This window comes from Alexandromys fortis, unplaced genomic scaffold, assembly GCF_014885135.2.
Source record: "Alexandromys fortis isolate MF-2015 unplaced genomic scaffold, M_Fortis_MF-2015_v1.1 scaffold_53, whole genome shotgun sequence".
Taxonomy (NCBI): domain Eukaryota; kingdom Metazoa; phylum Chordata; class Mammalia; order Rodentia; family Cricetidae; genus Alexandromys; species Alexandromys fortis.
The window spans coordinates 582,390-609,890 of record NW_026067939.1 but is presented as its reverse complement, the minus strand read 5'-3'; the positions used below and the strand labels follow the sequence as shown (position 1 = coordinate 609,890).

At 37.7% G+C, this 27,501-nt stretch overlaps 1 protein-coding gene across 24 annotated transcripts in view; it reads right to left on the bottom strand.

Annotated features, from left to right (window-relative positions):
* Positions 1–542: 542 nt before the first annotated feature.
* The window catches only part of Mbnl1 (muscleblind like splicing regulator 1), a 172,599-nt gene continuing 145,640 nt past the window's right edge, over positions 543–27,501 (bottom strand). For 11 of the 24 annotated variants that reach the window (XM_050147550.1, XM_050147535.1, XM_050147533.1 and 8 more), the window contains 8 exons: positions 25,073–25,273; positions 18,110–18,367; positions 16,894–16,947; positions 15,851–16,004; positions 9,072–9,107; positions 8,281–8,375; positions 5,522–5,596; positions 543–3,897 (listed from right to left, as the gene is read on the bottom strand). In XM_050147550.1, coding sequence (XP_050003507.1) covers positions 5,540–5,596; positions 8,281–8,375; positions 9,072–9,107; positions 15,851–16,004; positions 16,894–16,947; positions 18,110–18,367; positions 25,073–25,273 — 855 coding nt within the window. In that variant the 3' untranslated portion in view covers positions 543–3,897; positions 5,522–5,539. The other 13 variants (XR_007592757.1, XM_050147540.1, XM_050147537.1 and 10 more) reach the window with 13 other exon arrangements.

Here is a 27,501-nt window from a genome sequence, read left to right as displayed (position 1 = left end):
GTAAGGGAAATCATATATCACTAGCTGTAAAGACTTCAACAAATTCAAACACGATCACTTACACACACACACACACACACACACACACACACACACACACCCTGAAGAGGTATGCAGAGTGTGGCTCAAACAGCTGTTTAACCTTTGTGTCCTTCTGAATAGAGTGCAATCTTATTGACAAATTTGTCTCTCAGAGCTCGTCAATAGGAATTAATCAAGTAATTTACATTTCTTCATAGAAAGAGCTAGAATTAAAACTTTGTTGTTGTTGTTTTTTAACTTACATATATTTTCCTCATATACCTTTTAAGTTAGTAGAGCCAAGAAAAGTGGGCTGAGAAATTTTAGAAAGCACTGGGAAAATATCAGTTATCTCTTCAGTTTAGATTCTCAGCATCGAGAGATGATGCGCCAGATAGCATTAGCTGCCTTCGCTGCAATCCTTTGAAACCAGACAATTTATACCTATGTTCATTATGGTGTGTATGTAATGTATGTGAAATGCACAGAAATAATTCACTACTCAATCTCAGATACGCATATGTACTTAAGAAAGAGAAGTTTTATTAGGGCAATTTCACTTTATTTTTCCATACAGCAAAGTCAACTACTGCAGTAATAATAAAATAAGCATAAAAAAATTGCAGCCCTAGACAAAATACATAATTGTAAGCAACTACAAGCAGAAAGTAAGTTGTGATTACATAATAGTAAAACCAAGCACATTGTCCTTTCGGCAGATGAAAGTGGTCAGGTTGCTGGTAAGGGCAACATCAGCAGCCAGCTGGAGTGAAGGCTGGGCAACCAAGTCATTAATCAAGTGGCCATTGTCACATTTTGCTCTTTTGAGTACTTCCGAGTTGAAAATTAAAACTGTGAAATTTAAACTTCTTTTTTCACCTGCGGAAAGAACAAGATCTACAGCAATTTAAAAAAATCACGTAACAACTACGGGTGTGCTGTTTGGTTTGCCTGTTTATGGTTTAAATTTTGTGAAAGTCAATACTTGTTTCAAAGACTTCATTTTGTGAACAATAAACCATTGAAATTGGCAGAAACCGATTTGAATAATATATGTCCTTAGCATAGTTCTTTCTCTCTTTTTGTTGAAGTTTTAAACATGCAGTAGTTTGGAAAACAATGTAAGGAATATCTGATCCATGATTTCACCTTAATGGCTGAAGTACTTGCTATTTTTGGTAATGATCTTCAGGCAGATTTGGCCCAATGGAGTTTTGTCAGTCATGAGATCTTGGAAGGATGGCAAATCTTTCCAGCTGAAAAATCCTGGCAAACTACAAGCTGTCCACAAAAAAAGCAAAGCAACGTGTCTGAAGGGTATGGAGTGCTAAGTCTGCGCCACTTTCGGAAGCAATTTTGCTCAGTCTGTCATCTCATTAGCCTTAACAAAACTCCTTGTAATTATAGACGTTTTTATTCAAAATAAGATCTTGCTATTATACAGGTTTCTCTCTTTTGACTATATACAGAAGTGCAAAAAGTCAACCTTTCTCTCTAGACTCTCCAACATGCTCAACTGCAGCATCATCAACCCTCAAGAGTTTGCACACACGCTAAAATTCTCATTACGTAAACTTTGAGTATTTGGATTATCAACAAAAAGTCCCTTGTTCTATTTATTGATTATGCAGCTTATTTATAACAAGGCCTGATATTCAGGGATTTCAAAAATATTAAACAATACTTTAACATTTGAAATGGATACAGTAGAAAATAAATTTTATTCTAATATCTAGGATCTAGATCTTCTCATAATAACTAATTACAAACAAAATAAATCATCAAAATATTACTCAATTGTCTGCCAGGATTGTTGCCATAGCAACAACTTAACTTCTTACTTAGCAATGATTATATATTTATAAGATATCCATATAAAAGATCTTTGTTCTTTTAATGAAAACTAGACAAGAACAATGACTGACATTCTTACACTGTAATATTAAATCAGTAAAATATAAATCATTTAGTTAATAATACGGATATTCATAGACACTACATGTAATTTAAAACTGAGTATGTTATGAAGGAAAAACTACTTTAATTTTTTTGTATTTTGAAAAATTCATTGGTAAAATCTAATAAAACAATAGTCTATAAACTGAAATGGTATTCAATGTTAATAGAAAATGAAAATCTAATAAATGTAGGAAATGAAAAACTACATTTTAACAAGAAAAATAAGTAATATTCTATAATGTAACTAACTACAATAACATGTGAAGTCACCATTACTCTCTTAACACGATTGAAATTACATTGGTATGGGTTCCAACCCGTAATGTAATAATCTAAGGCTTTAATAGATGTACAGTACAATCAGTAAATCAACACATCAGTCTTATATTAGAAAGCATCTCTCTCAAGCATAAAAACTTGCAGTAAACTTGGAAGTACGGAAAGTTCTATAACGGAACTCTCACTTCTCCCATTCCACACTAGATCTGCCAGTGACCTGGCCCCCTACTCAGCGATTTTAGAATTGCTGAACAGAGCAAAAATATCCTTTACGAGCTGCAACATCCAAACCACAAAAAAGGGGAATTCCTTTGGATGAATCCATTCTTAAAAACTGAATGCACATCTATTTTTAAAATTTTTAAAAGGCTTTCTAAGGCTATAAGCAGTTAATCTGAACAAAAGAATCACATATAAAATTCACCCATGTACTTAACCCACCCAATTACTAGGTTAATTAAACATTTCCCATTTTCATATTTTGGTTTTCATGCATCTGATGACAGTGCTGTTCTCTTTGTTTAGAGTCACTATTTTGAACGTGACTGTGATGAAGCATTGAAGCAAACGTGAAACCATTTCTGCAAAGCATTTATAGTCTTTTGACTTTTGACAGAGGCTATAAATAGAAGCAAAATAATTTCCTCAAACATTTTTTTGTTATTGTGTCTCAGAAATGGCATATCCCTTTTGAATAACATGTTATATAGTTGAGTATGCATAAATATTACACTACAATGCATTAAAATAATTTTATATATCTATTATATATATCTCCAGTATGTGAAAGTTTATCTGTACTGAGTTTGTGTTGTGCTGTCTATTGTTACTGTAGAGTTACATTGGCCATTTCTGAGACAGCTTTGGTTTCAAAAACAAAAAAAGAAAAAAAGAATGGTGCCCTTTGATTGATTAGTACTAGCAAATAAGCAACAAAATGTGGCTCTGAAAATAATAACACTGAAGAAATAATACTCTAATTTGATGTACAGTCTATGGCACTTCATGAGAATCCTTAACAACATGGTACTTAAAGCCATGATGTGCTTTAAAATATACACAGTTGTGGTTTTGCTTGGCACATTCATCTCTGTCAGATCCCTCCCTCACCACGTCTTACAATCTATTACAGTAAAAATATTACTCTTAAACAAAAGACTGTGCATGCTCGCTCTCAGCTCTAATGGCAACTTTAAATACAAGGTGCACCTTTGTTACTTGTAAACCTTGAAAGAAATAAACTCATTTTTTAAAAAATTATATCTTGGTCTACAGACGTACCAATACATAATAGAATCATGGTTACACCATAGTCTGTCTTTTCAAGATGGCATGAATATATAGGAAACTAATTATGTATGCATATTTTAATGCATAACTCTGTGCTACAAAAGAAAGACAATGTTGTTCTTTTAGATAGGAATATCACCTCAGCACAAATACCAATTGAATGTACAAAGTGTGTAGGCAACAGTGTGCAGCAAGTTCCCATGTTGTCTTTTCTTCTGGTTAACATGCAATATGTGGATGTCTTGTGGCTGAGGGATTTTTGTGTGTGTTGCTTGACGGTATATACAATATGGCTAATGACGTCGTCCTTACTCTAACCAAGCACACTGTCCTTTCCTCTTTGATGATCTACAGTGGGAAAAAGAGATAGTCTTTGTTAAAACATGTTCAGTATATAGTTAATATACATCACACATATACACAAACACACACACACACACAGAAGACACCATGTTGACAACTTCCTCTAAACGTATAACGAACAAAGTAATGTCCTGACTCCATGCATCTGAGCAACTACGAAGGAATTGCATTTTATTTCCCACCCACGCTTCCATTTTTAGACAGGGTCTCACTGAGTATCCTTCTGAGCCTGGAGCTCATTATATAGACCAGCCTTGAGCACATAGAAACTCACACATTTTTTGAGTGCCCAGTGCTGGGATTAAAGGTATGTACCACCATACCTGGACAGAACTGCTTTGAGAGACCTTACAAAATGGAGAAAAATCAACTTAAATAACTTGACTGCAACGCATCTTTGGCAGGCTCCTCAAAGTCTCAGTTCATTTCTTCCTTAAAGGGAACTCATACTCTGCCCACCGTTCTCTCTAGTCTGTGATCTATCTGCGTCTGGCTCTTGGTGTGGGTTCTTCTCGCCTGGTTTTCTAAGCACCATGAAGACCTGATTCTGTCCCTTCTGCCATGTCCTTACTCTCCCTTCCACAAAAGACCTTCACTGTCCAAAAGCCTTCTCTGACCATTGAGAAGAGGAGCCCTGGACCTCTGCCTCACAGGACACTCGTTCAAAGTTCTCTTGTGCTAGCACACAGTTCTGAAATCATTTACATCATTGATGGGGTAACTTACAGAAAAGCAGTATAAAACCTTACTTGCCAATATGTCAGCGACCAAATAAATGCAGGAAAGCAACAAAAGAACCTTCTACTGACCAGACTGAGTTTTAAATGGCTCTTTGCAAATTTACAAATATAAGTACCTGTCATGCTTCTGTGGACATGATCTAATTTAAGTTGTATATGTTGAAGAAACATGTACTTTAGGGAGAAAAAATAGCAAATTTTGCAGGTATTGAAAACAATGTCACAGAAAGCAAACACAAGATGCCAAACCCTTGTGAGGAACAATAACATCTTCAGAATCCTGTATCACTAAGCTAGCTGTCTTGCAATACTATTTAACAAATATCTGTACATGTATGTATGTATATATTTGTCTATATACATATATGTATATAAAGTTATTTGACTTAGATCCATTGTTCCCTACTGATCCTGTACTCAGTGTTACATGATACAGGTGGGTATGTATTATCATATAGGAATGAGTGAAATAATAGTTAAAATAAAATTAATGACTTCTACGCAGTCACCAAATGACTGCCTACGAGCCAAATCTAGTTCACTGTCTAATTTGAAGAGTTTTCTTGAGGTACAGTCCACATCTACTTATTTCTGCATTCTCTAAGTGTTTTCGCACTACAGTGGGGGAATTGCAGCAGAAGCTGAATGCTGCATACAGACAAAAATAGCTGGTCTGTAGGCCTTGCAGAAAATTTCATCAAATGCTAACTCATGATTTTGTCTTCTAAGTACCTTTGCCGTATTTTATTCATGCTTGTACTTATTTGTGATATCAATTAAAATACCCCCAAATATCTATTCTTTGCATTTTAAGTATTAACATATCCCAACCACAAATACTGAATGATTATTCTGCGTAATAAACTTACTGTTTTGTGACGACAACTCTACATCTGGGTAACATACTTGTGGCTAGTCAGATGTTCGGCAGATATTATGGGTATCTAGCAAATAAAAAATTGTTTAATGAATGATCCATGCAAGCAAGCCAACCACCGAGAGATGAAAACATCTTAATATTAAATTTATACAAAACAGTGAGATTCAGCTGTGAGGTGACAGCCCTCATTGGGTCAACATGACATAAAGTTAATATAAACGCAAATGCCAGAGAAGCACCTCACTGCTTGTAATCTTCGCATTAAGTACTACTCTACGGATGTTACCAGTACTTAGAAAGTAAGAGAAGTACAGCTACCAAAAATTCATGCAGAGCAGTTATTAAAAGAAGCCCTTTTTGTTGGCCTACACACACACGCACACACACACCCTTGTGGTTTCAAATACTTAGCAATGATACTGAAATCAAGAATTAAAGAAAAAAAATGTCTTGCCTGAGTTTGTGCAACCAAATTTCTAACATTTTCATTCAGATCAAAGTGTTTAACTTTTGACCCAAATTAAATATACCAGGTGTGAATTATAAAAACGTGGTTCAAAAAATAAGTGGGAAAGAGAACAGGTTTGTTCATGAGCTGACTTCGGAACCTCAGCTACACAAGCCGTTGCATTTTAAATAGGCAGGGACTCGGAGAACTTCAGAGAAAATACAATACAGAGGTTACTTTTTTCCATGCGAAATCAAACACGTGACTTGATTCTTCTTCAACCCCAAATTAAAGGTTGATAATGTGGGCAAGGCAACTCCACAGGTTGAGTGTAGCCGAGGCCTGAAAACATTGGTTCTAACACTTATTTGTTTCCTGGTTGTGTGAACCTGAGCAAAGCAACTAACTGGTGACTATTTCAACTTACTCTATACAATGACACTAAATCCACTTCAGAAAGTTAGTTGGGGTAACAATGGTCTCACATACATGAAGGCTTTTGTTGTTTTCATTTTAAATATCCTAGACTATGTCAATCTTCTAAAACCTATAATTCACAGTTTGGAGTATCTATTACTATGTTCCTTTTAGTTTTAATTTCTTAGCTGACATTTTTACACAATTTTACAGCATTGGCAAATGGCACGAAAATGTGCTCCAAGCATAATGAAGCTTCTCATACCATTGTTCCTGCTGCTGCAGGGCAGGATGTTGCACCCAACAGTGTAGAAGCATCAAGGATGGGGCTGTTGAAACATACCAAGGACCTTCAACACCACTCGATGCAGATGAAGGGCCAGCTATAAACTTCTGCATGCATGCAGGCTGCATTTTGTGGCATCAGCTATTCCCAGCATTGCTAATGTACTGTAGGCATATACATATGTATGTATATGTAGATATAATATATGTGTGTATATATATATCCATTCCCTTTCCTTTGGTTGTAGAATAGTAATAGTATGAAGACCCAGGGAATTATGCATGAAATGGTCACAGCACAATGCAAAAAGTAAAGTGTCCCCTACAACCCAAGTGGCCAAGGGCATTTTGAATTTGCTTTGCTATAGTTGTGCTTACACCAGCAATTCTATAGTCATATATGGAATACACAGGAGATTCCAGCATCATTGATGTGCACCATAAATGGACTGCACTGCATCTACTGAGATTTCGGTCAAACCATCATGCCACATATGCACAATCTAGCATTCTTGTAAATGAGTCTTCTGTGTTAGTATAAATCCAAGGGTATTTTTGATAAGTCTGAAAAACTAATGATTCTTAGCCGAGAATTATTTAAGGCTTGTCTGAAACTTAAAATTAAATCCTTTTGGCATTATGATCTTGAAAGGTTTTAATGACTATATTAATAGCTCAAAGCTCATCAACAGAAGATGATATATTGAAAAAACAAAAGAAAAAAAAAAACAAAACAAAAAGAAAGCAGATGCTCCTCATAGCAGTAACTTTTGGTTCTTAGTTTGTCTGCCTGTTCCAAGGACACTATGCTAGATCCCATCTGACAAGGCTCTTTTCAGTCTCACCAGGCTCCATCTAACTTCTGCCAGTGAAACAGGCATAACCCGGTTTAGTGGCTTTCATGCACCGCCATCCCTACTAAACTGTGCTTTCATAATTTATTTATCATTCGTTATTTTTTTTCTTCCTCCCTAAATGTCCCATATTTATGCAGGTTAACTGTGGAAGCGAGAGAGTACTTAATTTCCTTTTCCACTTAAAGCAGCTAGAATCAAGGCTGAGAGACGCTGCATAAAAGCAATTCATTTTAATAAGCAATCTGCTTATCAAAATTAAGCTATAAAAATTATATATCAAAACTCTATTTACAAGAGTGGTCATTTGTGGCATAGGAATACATTAAATTATTTTCCCTTTTTTTATTAAGAATTTAGGAACGAGCTGAGAAAGTATATACCAGATGCTTTAATATTAACCTCATAATTGCTCCCACATTGGGTGGCCAAAATACTTAGACAATTGGTTGAGAAAAATGAGAATTGCTTGTGTAAATATCAGTTTAGTAGCTTCAGAAACAGAGCTGCGACACTTTGGAGCACTTATAAATGGCATAAAAGCAATCGGCTGCTTGTCATAGAGAGAATGTGTAGGCCAACAAGAGGTATCTTTGAACCCCATGCTTATGACGGCACCCTCTACAGCTCTCACACACACGCGACTCCCACTGAGCACAATGGGAGATCCATGTGCGTTAAGGCTGCTGGACTTGGCCCTATTAAGAGTTGGTTTTTAAGAAACAAAGCTGTAAATTAGCAAACCTGGTTGGCTGTGGCTGTTGCAGCGAAGGGAACACTTGTGGCAGATGTTGTTGCTGCGGACACAGTGGCTGGCGTAGCACCGTGCACCATGGGAACTTTCGGAGGGAAAATCATATAAGCAAACATACAGAAGAGTGTAGCAATATGGAAACCATGGCAACATGGAGGAGATCATTGGGCAATGGTATTTATCATAGCAAGAAGCCATGTGACAGAACATCATCACCAGCGAGTGACATGCAATCACAGCGCAAAGCAGGACAACATTCCAAGGAGAGAAGGGGAGGGAGGGATGAAAGAGAAAAAAAAAAGAGGGGGGGAAAAAAAGCTTGTTACCATTAAATCAAGAAAATTGATACAAACAGGCTTAATTTGCTAAGTTAAAAAACAAGAATTTTATATAGTGTTCAAAGACATTAAAATATAAATAAAATACAGGTATTTACTTTGTATGTACAGTTATCCATTTGAATAAAAGTTCTTTTTTATTATTCACTACTATAAAAATATACAGTCATTACTTTTATGAGACTTGTTTTTATATACCAGAACTCATAGTCCAATCAAAATCCACTAATAATTAAGTGATTAAGGAAACTTGTGTGGAAAGAAAACATTTATGTGGGGGGGTGCATGTCAATTAAATAGAAATCGGCATTTAATTGACAGGTGTTAGTAAAAAAGGAAATGGACTTGCCCAATAGATACACGTTAAACTTAGCAGTGGATTTTGAGGGGCTGTGAGATGCAATGTAGGTTTAAGATAATCAAGAAACAAAGCTGGCACCTACCAACACTTGTAGCGGGTGTCATGCACAATATTGAGCCTGCCCATCATGCATTGCAACAGGAAGGTGGATTTGAAAAGGGAAAAGAATTAAAACATCCCATCACACGTGTAATTAGGAAATTCATTTGAACAAAGAAGAAAACTTGTTATTACGGGAACAGTGGCATGTAACTGTGAGCACAATCAAACCATACAGTAGCACAGTGGTCAGTTAGAACTAGCCCCGCGTGAGGAGTAAGAGCCAATTTCACTGTGTGCTGGTATACTTGCTTTCTCTGAACTGCTGCTTCTAAATAGAGCACTTTCAAGAAAATTTAAACCTATTTAATTCATTTAGAAGAAATTCTGTAATGTTTTGCTTTAATCCAGCTGCCAGCTCTTATCATTGCTTTGCTACTTCCAAATCTGACACATGCATTTTTTTTAAGACTAAACACCCTGAGTAATTAGAAATAGTGTTCATTATTAAAATGCTAAATACCCCAATGCACGAAACTGACTGGACAATCTCATGAAGCGGAAACTAATTTAAACTCTGGGGCTTTGCTTCTCTGTTCACTGTAGCAGCAACCATACAGACACAACGAGGATGTGACCACCCAGACAGAAACTTTATTCAGAGGGATAGCAAGCAATAAAAAAAACAGTATGCAAAAAGGGAAAACTCTTCACTTCTTTAGTGTAGAATTCAAAGGAAGAAAAAAGCATTGTGGGGGAGCATAATTTTTTGGAATCTCAAACCAGTTTCCCTGTAGGAATCTGGCAAAAGAGAGGGACTTCCACTGCTCGCTTAGACCTTTAAGGCTTCTTAGATTCGCCAAAGTTTACAAAATCTCACAGGCAAGAATTTGCTAATTAGACTTCAGTGAAAAACCTGAGTGCAAGATAATGAGGATGCCCACATCACCTGCAGGGCCTTAAGCCCTGATATCCACAGAGGTGTGACTGTAAGAACTGAATATAATGCCACGTTCATAGTTCCTGTTGCCTCCTGACATACAAATATTGAAGCTCTATCTATTTTTATCAAGTACAGGCCACAGTCGCATATGGAGAACTACTGTTCTTTCTACAAGACTATTTTCGACTCCTTAAGGTTTAAAATCTAAAATGGTTTTACATTTCTATCTAAATCTCTGAATCTTGGCACATCCTGTTTAACTACGAGTAGCATCTGGGATGAACATTTGTTAGAAAAATATCTGCCAACTGAGTCTTGTCAGAAATGGTTTTACACAACAAACTGCCATTGAGAAACATAACTGAAAAGAGGATTACTCAACTGGCATTGCTGTTACATCTGCAATACATCCATGACCGCAATTAGACAAGGGCCACTGACGCCCGGTTAAAGCGAGTAAGGGATCTAGGGAAGCAACTAATAGTCTCTAGGGAGGCATTATTTAAGACATTTGAGCAACAAGAACAACGAAACAGACCAATAACAAAGAATATATTTAAAGACAACAGAGCAAGCAAGACTTAATACTGGGTCAAGATTTTGTGAAGATACTACCCTACAGGCAGGAGGATTGGGAAAGAAAATGGACAAAGGTAAATGAAGGAGTATGTAGGCTACTTAAGGGACGTGAAAACCAGTTTAAAATATTATCCACGTTACAGGTTTTAAATTTAGTATTATGCTACAGTTTGCCTACAGTAGTTCATGCGTAATTGAGCCTGCACGCACTGGAAGTGAGCTGACCTCACACACCTCACTAAAGCATTTAGCTTTTTAATAATTGAATTTTTCTTTGGGTTATCATCCTCATTATCAATGTAACCAATGCACACAGCTTCAAGAGGGATTCATAGCAAATAAACACAAGGCAGCGATGAAGATACTAGCTGGGGTGCAGAAACTCACAAGTATGAAGACAGTGCTGTAGGACCCTCTTACCATAACCAAAAACCATTTTTGAAATGACCATAGTAAACATCTTTACTTCCAATTGGTTGATTTACTCATAGCGATGCACAAAGAGGCAATTTAAATTTTCCCTCAGTTTTCAGCATAAGGCAGAATTTAAGAATTTGTCAATTCCCAATTTCCCCTACAAAGACATTTGCGCAGCAGAATGGTGTGGTTCTGAGAAATGTGTCACTGTAATCACATTACTTTTTAAGTTAAAATGTGGACATAAAGGTCGGGATGACAATTTGTAAGTGAAATACAGGTATAGTCACAAAGACATCAAGGAGAAAGAAATAAAAAGAAGAGAGACAATGTTAAAACCAGAGATCTGATTGGAATTTCTATATTTACTTATTTAAGTTTATAGTAAGGAGTACAAAGGTAATTTGTGGTATTCTAAAATTAAAAAATATTATTTATTAAAAACTTGCAGTCATTTAAATTGTCAAACTTGATATTCAAGTATGTAATAGCTTCCTTATTTTTCATTATTTATAAATCTTTTTAGCATAAATAAAACTATAAATATTTATACTTAAATTGATTATAATAAAAGTGGCAGACTAGAGATTTTTGTGGCATCTATTCTATAAAAATGGTCTCATCTTCCTGCCTCTGGCCCAAACATCTACACCACCATCTAAGAGAGTTTCCTGGCCATTTCTTTATATCAGGTATAAGCTCAATATGAGCCAACAAAAAATTGTGTTAATGAGTTTAGCTCTTTTAAAAGCTGTTCACTAATATTGCTTGAGAGAAACATGCTAGGGAGAAAAAAAAGTGATAGGTGCTTCAGTGGAAGACAAAAACATAATGGAAAACTCAAGAGGGAGGACACAGAAATCTTTGGAGCCATGAATTGTTAGCCCATGGCACATTCTTTCCTTGGAGCTGACATACTCTTAAGGCAGGTCTACTGAACTCAGGAGCTCAGTCAAGGATTCTTATTGTCTAGGTGGCATAGGACCCCTGGAGAAGATGTCTACCTAAGGTCTTCTAATTAGGTAATGCTTACAGTGAGAGGCAGAGATTGAATGGGAACAGAACACTTGAGAATCTGGGCTGTAGAGGGTAGGGGACAGAGGGAGGAAGCTGCCAGCGGAGGGCCTCAAAGTTCTCTCGGGATCCAGTAAAAATTAAAATGGCCCTAGATTTACATTCTAGGCTAAAAAATAAAATCAAAAACAATGAAAATATTTTTTCTAACATATCAAAGGGTTAAAATTCATTTTGTTATATAAATGGCCCCTTACATTATTCCTGGACTGTGTCATTATTCTGCTTAGTTTTGAAGAGTAAAGGTAAAATAAAAAAATTTTAATGTGTATTTAAAATTGAAACAAATAAACAATACTGAACTTAATTTAATATTTATATATACTAGGTAGAGGGTTTGAAACGGGTATGAAGTTCAGTGATTGGTGAAGCTGGTTCTGTTTCCTGAAATTCTTTTTAAGGTAACTATATAGCTAACACACAGCTATTGAGAAATTCTTCTGAGAGCCATGTAATATGGTGATAAATTGCTGGACTTCACTAGGTCTCATATTACTCACTGGTAACATAGAAAATTCAAGTCAGACTTTGAGTCTGAGAAAAAAGGAGAAAATAGGTCTGTATTGTTTGGCAAGCACAGCAAGGAGTCATTACTCAACCAATGGTGGCTGTTGGGAACGAAACGTGGAAAATAAATAGGAGGGCTGTGGGGCTGGAAGGCTGGAAAGCATGTGCCCTAACTATTTCTGGATACTACATTGCCCCCTGCAGTCAGGAGTTTGGAATCTCTAGTGTAAATACTAGCATACCGCACGGCATATAATCAATATGTGTTGACTGAATAGAAGGCAAGATGGACGCAGAGAAAGGGAGGTCGGAGAGCTAAAGAGAGAATGATAACTGGATAGACAGACACATGGGTGGAGATAATCGTGAACGGTGGATTGGGTGGATATAATCGTGAACGGTGGATTAGGTGGATGGACGCTATGTAAGTTCATGTCTGTTCTTAAATAGGTGCGTATTTGTCCTTGCTAGCTGACTGGCACGACACAGATCCCTGATCCTTTGTCAACAAACTAATTACCACGTATGTAGTCGATGGTTCTATGGACTTAGCAAACTGTGCTTTGCTGCAATTCGAATGAGACAGACTCACACCTATCTACAGTTACTGAGAAGCAACAAAACCACAGGGCTCTAAAAAACCCAGCTGTGAAAATGATAGTGTATCTTCTTAATTATTATGCCGTGATTAGGAGACTGCTTCACTTATATGTAATTCTATTTTATATGTATAACCTAGACTTTGGGAAATAAGACTATTTTCTCCAAGATAGTACACATGTGACTGTATATGAATCTATGGTAAGATCAACTTTCTTTAGTTCTAGCAAGATTTCAGCAAGTAAAATTGCCAGTATTTTTCGTTTTGTGTGTAAATACACAAATGTCCCCAAATTTGAATAAAGCCACTGTCCATAGCAATCTGTTCTGTATTTGTCTACGCAGCTTTGTCTGGTCAGCCCTACGAAGCAGAGAACCAACCAGCCCCATTCACAAACGCAACATGATGGACATGGGCCATCAGGAGGCCTTGGTACCACCTACCAGGCAATCTAAACAGTAACTAGTCCCCTTAGGCTGGGTCTGGACTCCCAGAGTTTTCCAGACTCCACAGTTCTTACTTGTTTTGGTCCCTGTGTGGCTTTTGGGGTATAGATTTATTTTCCCCGTAAAAAATCTTTATTTTCTACCTTTCTGACTAAGGGGTTTGGCAGAAATAGAGATATCATAGGGTCATTTTTCATGTACATGCTGATATATATGTAAAATAATGGAAGTATTTTTATTTTTAAGTCAGGATGGTAGCATTTATCTCTGGTTATATGGCTAACGAATAACTCAACCTGGCTGTACACCCTTCAGATCAGGTTGCAAATATATATTCTTTTATATGCCTGCCATCATAGCTTCACATAATGGTATAATGGTAAATATAATATCAAGATATCAGAATCTCTCTGATATAAAAATTCATATAAAATGCAAGTATATCTTTAAAATTTCAACCTATTTTAAGCATATTTTAAATTACTAATATATCTTTGAAAAGTAGTGGGCAACTGATTCTGAAGCATGGATACAATTACTGTCCCCTAACTTGAGCCTGCACAGTTGTTTAGTTTATAAACAGACCACAAAGCTGGTAAAGGGTCAAACTGTCAGAGTCACACTGCACTCCACACTCAACTGCTGGCCATGGTGATTTAGAGGAGGATGAAATGTTTGAATATTAGTAAGAAATTAAAAAAGAAAACACAGATAAGATGTACTATTTCAAGTTCTCTTACATAACAAATGGAAGAAGGTAATTTATTTCATTTTCAAATTTCAAATAGGGAAACTATGATTTTTAAGGGTAACATTTTAATTCAATAGAAAAAATGACAGAAATATAATTTTAATTTGTTTAAGTATTCTAATAATCCCTTCAAGCCTGGCCTAGAGATCTGGTTATATAAAACTGAGCGACTGTTCATTGAAAACAGTAAAAATCTAGAAGCACAGAAACTTAATCAAAAAGCAAGACAATGAATCACTGGAAGTCTCCAAACAACGCTATATAAGGAACTGAGAGATACTGTGTGCTTTAGTGTAAAAACTTCCCTAAGATCAATGAATATGTTATAGATGAAGGTCATTTAATTTTTATCCTAATCTGGCTGGACAAACTCCCACTTGAAGAATGCTATCTCAAGAGTATAGCTACCATTTTACCCTGGAGCATTTTAATAAAACAGTTCAGCTAGCTTATTTATTCCATGTGTGGATGGCCAGTTTTCCAAATGAATCAGACAAAAAGTTTTGTTTCTCAGCAATATCTAATATGAGCAGAATGTATTAATTTGCTAATAGGTCTAAAAGAAAACGATCCTATTCTTTATTATCACAGGAACATGATACTCTAAATACTGTCACCATAGCACAAGGTGGTAGAGCCATGATGTACATACCTAGCTATTAATTTACTAATTTTTAATAAACTATTTTATCAAAGTGTTCTCAAAATAAAACCATGTATAGGAAAAAGAGATTACTGATACTCTTGGTTAATTAATTTTAAAATATGAGGTGTATAAAAAGTGAAGCAATGTACAAAACAAAAGAATTAAGGATGTTGAAATAGTAAATTTCTAACCAACTTAGTGAGTTATTCGTGTTTTTAACCCTTAAATCTCTATGAATGAGAGTATGTGGATGTGAGCAAGCTGAAAGGGAGCTGAAACCAGAGAGGCATGACTAAGCACTAAAGAGGAAGACCATGGGATGACTAAGCAGTAAATACAAACACCAAGGGAAGTTGGACTTTAATTTCAGCATTGGCACAAGAGTAATTTTAGCAATGCATAATTAATACGAAGAGCACATCTTAAGAGCTCTAGGATGAATACATTTTAACTGTCTCGGTCCATTTTGCAAACTAATGGGTGAAATTGTCAAAATTGAGTCATTTCATAAAACTCTGGTGTCTTGAAGGCAAAGGGGTCTTACAGCAAGAGAGCATCATAACACAGCTTGACAAACATACAACAGTGTTGAGGAAAGAGAAAAAAAGAGAACAATTCAATTCCAAATATCATAAACACCCACAAATATATAAACATCTCTGTCTCAGAAGCTCAAGTTTTCAGTTTCAAAGGAAAGCCATTTATGAAAGCTGACTGTTTCCCCAGCTTGCTACACCTTACCTTACACCCTCTCTATGATTTAACGGCTAACCTGGGCTGCAGGGATTAACCTGCTCTAACAGTAGAACCCTGAGCAGGTCATCAGAGATACATTCCGTAGCCAATCCAAGCCCTTACCTGGTGGGAGGAAGGCGGTATGCTGCTGTAACTGCATGTTGGCTAGGGCCTGTTGGTATTGGAAAATACCAGTGTTAAAGACTGCGGTGGCACCGTTGGTTTTTTCAAGAGCAGGCCTCTTTGGCAATGGGGGAAGTACAGCTTGAGGAATTCCCTGTTTAGTGAATGAGTATAAAAACAAATACCAGTAAAAAGAGAAAAAGAAAAAAAAAAAAAAAGAAAAATCAGTTGTAGGCTAAAACTGTTAGGGAGCACGAGCAAGCAAGCAGCAGAGCATTTAACTACCCAGGGAAAAATCCAGTCGACAAAACCAATTAAGGAAATTAAGCAAGATAAAAGCTTTAAAGGAAGCATTATTTCGTCCACAACGAAAGCCCACTAGTAAGGAGAGCAGATGTTATCATGAGTAAGGTGTTTTATGTCCCATAATGCTTCAGGCTTTCCGTGAGAAGCCGTTGATTTGGGGAAGAAGGAGAGGTGCAGTGCGAGCTCCATGAGGACCGAGGAGTGGGAGCACTGTGAGAAGGTCACCGTACGGCGACTGGCGGGGACAGGACCTCCAGCCAGCTCTGCCCACCCCAGTCCGCTGACACATGCAAATGTCCCAGAGCATGCAAACTCTCCTCAAATACTGCACTCTACAGGTTAAAATGTAAGAATTCTACCACTAAAGCCATGCTAACCACACAGGTACAGAAATAAATATACAGTGAAAACCACACTTTACTGTTCTCCGAGTATTTCATTAGAACGCTTTACAATGTAGTTAAACTGAATGTGGGCTGCTGGGATTCCAGTCTTTCATTGTACCATAGCCATCTATGTACACATTTTAGGTCTTTCTGATCATTTTTCAGGAAACCACACTCAGTTTTTCATTGCACTTTACCATTTTAAACAGGAAAAGGATTATATATATATATATATATTTTTTTTAATTGGTTAAAAACAAAAACAAAACAAAACAAAAAAACTAAGAAACAAAAAACCTTGTATCTACAATAAAGCTACATGCCAAGCTAAAAGGTGAAAGGTCATAGTACCAGGTCAAAGGTTGCCTCGAGGGGTCGCTTCAGTGATTTGACAGCCGACTGAGTCTTAATTAGCAGGCAGCGAGCACATGATGGCAATGGGCCAGTGGGGTTCAAGCGCATTAACATAAACAGCAAGCAGAGGTGCATCATGGGGGCAGCAGTGCATTTTGGGTAGGTGAGAAAAAAACAAATAAAAAAACAAATCATCGGAATGCCATATACAACGAATAACAAGACTAAGCATGCACAATAGAGGCACTATTGAGTTGTTATTGGAGGATAATTCCTCTTTGTAGTTAATTACAAACAATACTCTAAAGAAAAAAAAGGGAGTAGAAGAAAGAGAAAAGGAGAGAGTCTGCCTTCTGTATTTTTGCTCAAGTATCCATAAACAAACACAGAAAAGACCTCTCTCATTTTTTTTTAAATTTTTTTTTGACCTCTCTCATTTTATGGTGTAGTGACAATGATTTTTATGACTATTTTAAAAAGCTATATATTTTATATGTAAGAAAGGATAACATTAAAACAGCTAAGCCAAGAAATGGACCCCTTAAACTCTGCTACTAGGTCATACTGAAGTTTATCTTAAGAAAAACCATTTAGTATCTATTCTAAATGACCTGATTTTTAACTCCTTGAGTAGCGCAGTTTCTTTTTCCTTCATGTATAATGGCTTAGTCAAGACCTGGCTCTTGAACAATCATGGTTATGCCACAGTAGGCCTTCACACTATCTAGATGGCAGGCTATGCAAAATGTTGCAGCTAATTTAAAAGCAATTTTGTCGAAGTGATTCTCCTAAATAGTTCCAGATTATGTTATTAAAAGCAAGATAAATGTAAAGAAGAGCTCTGATGTGCAAAAGAACACACCCAAGGAGAACAACGGCTGGTCGATGATGTACAGAAACTGGAGATGGCAGTGTTGTTATGTCAAAGAGGAGACAAGTGGCTCTTTACGAAGCAGGAATGTCAGAAACCCTACAGCAAGAACAAGACAGATCCTTAGGGGTTAGGCCAAGAGGAGGAACAATCTGAACCATCCGAGGAGTTACCCTCACTTCTGTGAAGGGCAGCTTCTTTATGTATTGTGTGGGGATACCTGAACAAACATATCTTCAGCAAAACATAACAAAGAGGTTAATAGATGAAGAGCTTGTAGGAGACAAATTGTTCAATATCGTTCTGACTGCAGACGAGGAGGGCACTGCTCTCTCTACTCACCATGGCAGCTGCAGTGGCTGCAGCCTGTGCCGCTGCAGCCTGGTTGACCTGGTACTGGGCAGCCTTGATCTTGGCTTGCAGGTGTGCGGGAGGGTGAAAGTATTTGCACTTTTCCCGAGAGCATCTCCCTTTGATGTAATCCATGCAGACGGTGACGGTGTTGTCGTTGGTGTCAATCATTGTGCTGTCGGCAGGGTGAGCAAACCGACAGTCATTTTCTCCCCGGTTGCAGTTGCCTCGCTGGTACTCTCGACACACCTATGAACAGGGTCATGAAGTGAATGGGATTCAGTCAATGTGAGCAAGCCGGTCCTTTCTGAAGACGATAATTCAGCGATCCAAACTGGGGGCCAAGGGTGTATGTATATGGAGGGGGGAAGGTAAACTGGAGCAATGCAGCAGCATGATTTGGCAGTGCTTAGTATGCAAATACAAATACGGAATCTTTCCGGCGAAATGTCCTTGAGAAAGGAAAGGAGTTCACGATGAACGGGAAGTATGAGCTATCTATTCCAGCACAGTGTTGCTGTACTTATTCATTACCAAGGGGAAAATGTGGACTTTAGAGTGAAGAAAGCCAGCAGACACCACTTTCACCAGGTGAGCACATGAATATTAAGAAAGAATGAGACACAGGAACACCACTGTATTAATGTAACTTCCCTACTCCCCTCCCCAGAAAGCCCTGTCACACATGGTGTTTGTATCGTTGCCGATTGGTAAATACTAGACACACTGAATGGGAAGTATTTTGCAAAACACTAAACATTCTTTCAAAGGGCCAAGGTTGTTCAAATGAGAAAGATTAAGAAGCTGTCGTGGACTGGACATCATGGAGCCAGAGCAAGGATGCTGGCAGGACAGTTGCTTATGTCTGACACAGCCAATGAGAGCTACCCCACCTGACAACTTGAGCTTGATCCCTGGAACCCACAGGGTAGAAGGAGAGAACTGATCCCTGAAAACTGCCCTTTGATCTTCACATATACTGTGTGGCATGCAAGTGAGTAGACATATATATGAATAAATAAATAAAAGCAATAAAAATTTAAATTAAATCAGATTCAGGTATACAGGTCACTTGATTCACAGTAAACCAAAGTTAAATTATGAGATTTATAAGTGGTACTGGAGTTGTTTAAAAAGTTAAAATATTTAGTTTAGTGAATGTCAGGCAGCGAGCATTTGGGTAAACAGACATTAGCTCTAAGTGAAAACACAAAACACTCTAACTGGAGGGCATTTCTACCAAATGTTTCCAGAAGTCACTTCTGAGCACTAAAATGCCCTCAACATCAGTATGAGCAGAGGGAGGAAGATTCACTTGTGTTACTGCCTGCTTGGTTTATGGCTGTTAACTTCAGTGTGGGGATCCTGGGGAAGAGGTAAAATACATTTGCTTGCTCTTTGAGTCTTATTGAAGTTTCCAAAAGTCTTCCTTTGGGAGTTTGATCTTTTGACCAGCAGAGGGCCATCTAAAACACGGAATGGCTTGACTTTATTGTGTGCCCTAGCTTCAAAACTCAGTATTTTTTTTTTAAACAATGCACACTTCAAAGATAGTTTTCATACTTCCAGCATGCCCCCTCCCCCAACTGGGCGAATGCAGACACTGAACACTCTGTTTTGCAGTTAAACAGGACTGAGATGCTGGGACTTTAAAGGGACTCATAAAAACGACTGCATTTAAACCAGTCCCTATTATGTTCATATCCTATTAGGATGGAAATCGGCTCATACTAAGAACCTGGGTTTGGCTACATATTAAGAAGCATGCTGTAAATGATCACCGGGAAACCCCCAGCTAGTAAAAGACGTGTGTTCTACAGCACAGCAATGGCCTAGCACCACTCACCTTCTTACTTTATTCGATTTTTTAAGCATATTGAGTAACTAAGGGTACAGATGATTTAGGAAGTTACCAGAGGCTGTTTTAGTACTATATTCACCTTCTTGAACAGAACAAAGGAAACTCAAGTGTAACCACGCGTTTACAATTTAGAAAGCAAATGTGGCCAAGCTGTGTTTCAGGGCACTCCCCTTCTCTAGCGGACTACAAGAGGAAGTGGTGGGGCCTTCAGAGCACAGGTTCCTGGAGCCTGTTAAAAACTACAAGCTTATCACTGAAGCCAGCAAAAGAGATACTCTGAAAAAAAAATTACAATGTAATGAGTGAGCCTACCCGTAGAATACATATTATGTTTTATGTTTATAACGCCATGTTATGAAGAACAAAGGTCACTTTTGTGCTTAAGCAATTCATCCAAGAGGAAGCTTAGATTGGCCCATATGTGCTCTCTCCAGCCAGTTCTCAATAATTTCCTCTTTCCCAAGTCTGCCTAGGTGAGAACTGAAGGCAAAGACCTGACACTATGTTTCACGTTTGCCACACTGGCAGGAAGGTCAGTTCCATTTGTGCATGTATGCTTTCTATAGGTTAAAGACTGCTTGACTATAATTTTACACTTCATTTTTTTTTTGTGGAATGCAAGCAGGGAGAGTTGTACAAATGCTTAATCAGAGAAAAAAGCAGAGTTTTACAGTAAATTTTAAAGTTTTGAAAATGAAAGTTTCCTTTTTTGCTGCATTTTGGACTTACATATATTTTCCCAGTGTTTTGTTCTGAACTGGATGGGGATGGACGTGGAAGAACACACAAACTGCTACCCTCATGTTAGTTTGCTGTTCAGGGGAACAGTGAAGGAGAAACCTTGTGAGAGTTGGGCTGCTGAGAGCCGGTGGGGAAGGTTTGGCAGATAGACAAACTCTTGAATGCTGGGCACTGAATGGGGACAACTTTCAAACACATTTCCTCCTAACAGTCACCACCAGTAAAATGGGGTCTAGCAATGACTGCTGAATATGGGTTTGGTTTGTTCCTTTCTCTGAAAATTGAAGAAAACTTCTGACTAGGTTTACCAACCTCATTAAAACAAAACATTGAGATGTAGTTTATCTTGGTAAACTAAAGTTGACAAAATTTGCAACAGATTTAATCTCATATTCCAAAACAGGATGAGAACTTATAAAATTTAACAGCAAATTAGCAGCAGAGAAGACAAAATTAAATAAAAAAATATCCGAGCAATATTCTGACTCCATTTTCCTTCTGTGTAATTTCCTGTTTGCACACATTTTAATATGAGGATGATCACAGTTTAGAGACAACTTGGTACCTTTTTCAGAAAACAAAGCCATAACAGCGTCAACATTTTCATCTTCCTATGTGAGGTCCAAATCATCATTTCTGATTGCACATCAGATATTAAATAGTGCACAGATTATGGGTGACTCTTAAGTGGATATATAGGTAATTTCCATCATTTTCATATTACAAACGATTTTGCAAAGGAAATACAACAATAGGCATTTTGGCTAATTTCCTAATTTTCTAACATGAATATGTAGAAACAAAATTTGTTGGTAAAAAAAATTTGGGGTATTGATAAATGTTTCTCAAACCTAAATTAAAATGATGAGATATACTAAGCCATACACAAAATAGGATTCACTCAAAACTGAGCACAGAGTTTCTTACTCTGTGAACATCAAAGCAGAGCTGATACCGGAGGCCAGGTTGGTCTACACAGTGTAACAGGAAATGGATAACGTAGAAAAAGCAGCACTTCAACTGCAATGCTCACCAAAACCATTCTAAATCCCATTTCTAACAAAACTTCTGTAGGATAATTACAAACCTTAAATAGTCAACAGGATAAAAAATAGCCAGAAAAAAAATATCCAAAGAAATGTCTTAATAAGTCTTTGAACTATGCAGCCCCCGAGGTGTGTTTGGTTACTACTGTGTGGTAGGAACTGCTTTCCTGTAACTGTGTCTAAAGTCCTTCAGTATACTGCGAGCAATGCTCACTGCAACTTAGCAGTCTGTATAAAACTGTGCGCACTAGAAGTGCATCTTCGGTTCAGAGTCACGAATAATAACATTGAAGGGGTGCAAAGTTGGGAGTTATATAACAAGTATTCTGAAGGCTAGTCAGTTGTCTGATGAGTGAATAAAATTCCTGAAACCCACTACCAGACTAGCAAGTCTACATGAACGAGGGTGCCAGATTTAAACTACCACCCCCAGTGATCCTAGTCTCTGTTAAATTGGCAAATAAACTGCACCATGTCTAATAGCACAACCAAGACAACACGTTTTCTAATTGGAATGGTCAAAACCTAAATGTGTCCCCCAAAATAGGGTCAACAAATATTTAAACTTTTCCTCAAAGTTGTTATGTCTAATCACCTATCATGAATAAGATCTCTGTGAGGGAATGTGTTTTCCTGTGACTAGTTAAATTCATAGCAGGTTGGCGAGCTGACATTTACTTAAGGGTAGAAGTTACATGAGCAGTACTAGTCTTAGGAGGGTCCTTTCTTGGTAACAGACAACAGCAAGTAAAGGCTTCACAGGTATCCAGAACACACCTTTAACTTGAAGGACACCTGGTATAGTTCTCCACTGGATACGGTAGCATAAATGAATCCGTGGATCCATTTTGCAGCATGAAAGCTTACTATGATTCTTTAGACTAAATCAATGATTTCTGTTATTATCAATGCTTTGTAATGAAGCACATACATGACCTTAAGTCTTAGCCATTTCTAATACCTGCACAAACTGTAATCATTTCTTAAAATACTCTTTAAGCATTAAAATGATGCTGGGAATTACAGAAAGGATCCCAAGGCCACAAAGCAGAATTTTAGGAGCATATTTTTAGTGACTAACAAACTGGCCTCACTTTAAGAGAAAACTACAACCTGAGCTTATAGTACAGAACATAAAATCTTTGTAAAAATATCCAGCAAAGAATGGATGAGCATATTGATAAAAATGCTATGTATCTGTGATGTGTATATAACACACACACATATTTATAAATAAATGTTTTAATACCTCTTTTGGTTGCTGTTGAAAGACAAGGAATGATTTAAATATGCTGTGACATTAAAGATAAAATAAACCAGTGCAAATCTCAAATTTTACATATAAGCAAAATGAAGTCAATGTGACGAACCAAGCTTAAGCAGTTAACTACCCTACAAGCAGTGATTACCGGGCTCGTATTTTCCACCTTCAGACCTCTGTATCCAATCTGGTCAACACTAGTACTTCTAAGTTATTTGAAATCTCTTTATTGTGTGCCAATTATAGACAAGGAGGAAAAGATGTAGCAAGAAGAACTAAGCCAAGATCCTAACTGTTTTAGACCAATGCTACCTCAGAAGAAAATAAAAATCAAAATATTTTATTGTAGAACACGACTTTAATCTCTAAGTAATCACTGGTGTCAACTGTGAGAAAAGAGTTGTGGGCACTCCTTCCATGTCTTTCTCCCTCCAGTGCTCCAGCTCTGGAGGTGCTGGGGGCTGGGAGAGCCCTGAATCACTGCAGAGCAGAGGCACATGCATGTCTCCCACTGCAGGCCCTGTGACTGTGACAATGACTCAGATGCTGGCAACAGAAGGGATGGCATGCTCACTGCTATCAGGAACGCCCGTATGCAGAAGGAGAGATTGTTCTAGCAGTAGCAAAGGCAAATGACAAAACACAGCAGCTCTTCATAAGGAAGAAAACTAAATCACAAAATACAACTACCGAAAAAGTACCTAAAATTTTAAGGGAAAAAAATAGAGTTTGAAAATGTAGCTGAGTTTTTTTTTAAGACCATTCTTTCAGTGTTTTGAATATTATTACATATTAATAATTAATATACTGACATTTCTCTCAGACGATTTGAGTCCCATTAGTCAATAACAATCATGCATTAAGAATCCTGGGTTTGCTTTACAAAGACCAGGGGAATAAAGCTGATGCAAATGCTGTTGTATTGCACTTGCAGACAGCATTAAGAAGAGAACTGCTGCACTTGTGTAATGAGAAGCCAAACATGACATCTCTTTCCTACCCCGACTTACCTCCCTAGGAAACAGTGGTAATATCAGTGTCTTCCCATCAGGTTGTTCTAAGGCTAGAAGGAGTGATGTCTGTGTCAGGGGGGACATCCTGACAAAAATGTTGTGATCTGATACTCTTTCTAATACATCCCCAAAGCTTTAACGAATAAGTAAGATATTAACACTTACTATACTTCTGCTAACTTCACTAGTTATTAGGCTCAACTGCCTTCATGTACGCCTGACTTTGTTGCTTTCTCCTTAATTAGTCCACACAGGACTTCTCAGCCCAGAGTCCCCTCTATGCAGACAGGCAGGGAAGGCTGCTGGATGCAGATCTGTGCCTTACTCAGAGGCCATTTTCCTGTGGTCTATCAAGCCTGTTAATTCATGACATGCTGGAACTCTGCGTGCTAATTTCAGATTTGGATGTATAACTTTAATTTCCTCTTCAGTCAGCAACAGCAAAGCCTGAGCATCTGTTCACGTTCCACCCCAAGACTATGACAGCCAAGTGACGTTTTTTTTCTAAAAGGCTCTCATAAGGGCACGTTCCACAGAACTGCCTTACTGTCTCAACGGATGTATTCCGGAGCTTATGGGAACATCTGCAGTGAGTTTTAGGACGTCTCATGTACGGTAGCCAGCGCATTCCGTGTCTGTGAGCTCCTGAGGGCATCAATCATTTCTAATTTTTGATTGCTACAATGCCACAGCAATAAACATTCAAGAAGCAACTGTTCAGTGCCGAACGCTTTCTTTCTTTCTAATTCTTTGAGGTATGTGCATGACTGGCAACATGTGATATATTTCAAAGAAACTGATGGCATAGGGAAGTAACAGGCACCCCAAGCCCAGTTCCAGTCTTCACCTAGTAGCCTAAACATGGAAGAGTAGCTTTTATAAAATTCCGTTACTCATAACAGCAGAATTCCAGTCTAACAAATTGCTACAAATACTGAAGAAAAATCATTGCTTTCAGCGTTTAAAGTCATTTCTGGCCATAATACTTCAGAACTGTCATGGAAACTACACAGATGCAATTCTTGGTCTTACCTCGAGTCTATCTGTCCGCATTAACTTCTGTGCAGCAGCTGCAGCAGCAGCTGGCACTGGAACTCCAGGATTCCCCGTGACCAACATTGGTGCAGTAGGCAAGATTTCTGCTGGAACCAGGCTTGGGGAAACAGGCCCCAGGTAGGGATTAAAGGCTGCTGATGCATTGGTGGCTAAGCTTGGTGCAACTGAAAACATTGGCTGAAAAGTAAAATAGAAAGCGAAATTTAATTGCAGGCCTCGCTTCCAAGTTGATACCCTACTTTATACAACTATCATTTATTCTTCATAGGTGGCTCATTCTTCCTTCCTTCACTTCCGTTTAATTCTGTTCTGAATTTAGAAAAGAGAAATTCGCTAGGTCATGTTTTTCCTAAAACCTAGCAGATGAACTTCCAGAGGGTTTCAGAAGATTTGCATCTAAAACTGGGGTTTTGTCCTGAATATATCAGTGCAGACACTTGCTTGTCGTCACCCATCCTCCACCTTTGTCCTAACTCATTCCTAGGAACTTTTCTGAAATATACATTTTGTAACTACAGATACCCTCGAAAGGTCTGTTCACAAGTATTAACAGGATACAAGAGCCCTATCGTCTGAGGCAGGCACAGGAGTCCTGGGGCATCACTGAGTCCCCTGACCAGTGCACAGTTAGCACATCTTGTGAGCTGTGAGGGGCAAAGATTACACTGTCTTTTGGGTGAAGAGGAAATAGCATTTGGCCTGGCCACTTGATGTGGGTTTCTCAGAAGCAATGGTCAAGATCCTATGAGCCCATCACATCCTTGGGAGGCATTCGGCAATGAACTAAGCCTCACTAGAAAGAGAAGAGTCTAGCATGTGAAGACAGAAATAGAACACTTCCCAGGACACGCCACAGAATTATTCAAGAATTACACCTGGCAGCATAGGATTTATGACGGAAATACTTCGACAGATGAAGACTTATGTTACTTTTTGATATGCAAATCAGAATGTCAAAGAATAGATCTAATCTTCAATAGTCTGCTGAAATCTATTTTAAGAGTTTGTCCGGGGTAACAAGACACAATTTACAGTTTTACTGATTATAGATTTTCAATAAATTTAAGTTTTAAAATTTAGTGCTTTGTGTAAAAATTATTCTCTCTATATGTTTGTGTGTGTATGTATGTATGTATGTATGTATGTATATCTCTAAGGTTTTCTTTCGCTTTCTCTCTCATGGAAAAATGGTACCTGTACTTAAAGGTAATTTTTAACAGTTCTGATAGTAAGAAATAGATCTCCTGAACAGTTTTATACTATGACGATATTAGATTAAAGTGCTGCCAATTCCTCTCTCTGATAAGAAGTTATAAGATGCTAGAGTATAGGAAAGACTCCAGAAAGCTTGGCAATAAAACTTTACGCAACAAAGAATATACAAGTTATTAGTATAACATGAAATCAAACAAATTACAAAATAAAATGTCATTTCCATAATATTGCTATGACATCGTGCATGCAGAGGAATAAAGCAGTGTTTAGACCCTTCTACACAAAAAGTGGTTCTCATTTTGGGTGATTCTACCTCCCTGGAGACATGTGGCAATATCTGCATACCTTTGTCACACTACGGTGATGCTACTGTATTTAATAGAGAAAAGCCAGGTATGCTAAAAGTGTAAATGACATTCCTTCATAAAAGAAAGTGTTAGGTCCCAAAAGTCTTCTGCATCAGGTTGAGCATGCATCCTACATGATAGCTGTGCACTGCACACACATTTGTGCTATGAAGACTATGAACAATAGAATATTTAATGTGTACTCTGATTCACTGGAAAGGATTTATTTATAGCGTAGCTCACAGTGATATTTTCAAGCTAAAATACCTAGGCCTCCAAGCACATGATTCTGAATACCAAGCTTAGCTACTTTGACAGGTGCATGGCTCTTGAAAGATGATGTCGCCTAAAACAAGACCTTCACCTCCAACCCCCAACCTATCCCTATCCAAAGCAGCTACCCTCAGGCTATAAGAAACTTTTCATGTGTTACACTATTAAAAACCATCATCCATATCTAAAACTGGGCCCAGGGGCTTCTGTCTTTCAGCAGTTCCTTGAACAGCAGCTGACTGCAGGATACCTCTTTGTATCCTGGAGGCCAGGTCAGCACCATGAAAGGGGCAGTCCTGCATAGTGATCATACATTTTATTTCAACATCTGTCCAGGAATATACTAGTCAAATCTGTACTCTCTTCCACACAGTTAGATGTAATACATGCAAAGCCATTCAGACCAGTGCTGTAACTAGATAAAAGAATTATTAGAAATTTAGCAGAGATCCAAAAGACTGGGAGCTAGTTAATATTTTTCCTCTCTGCATTCCATTTCTGTGAATTAAAATGGGTTTCCAGAAAGCCCATTTAGTACCTATTTCAGAAAGTTACTAAAATGTTTATGTC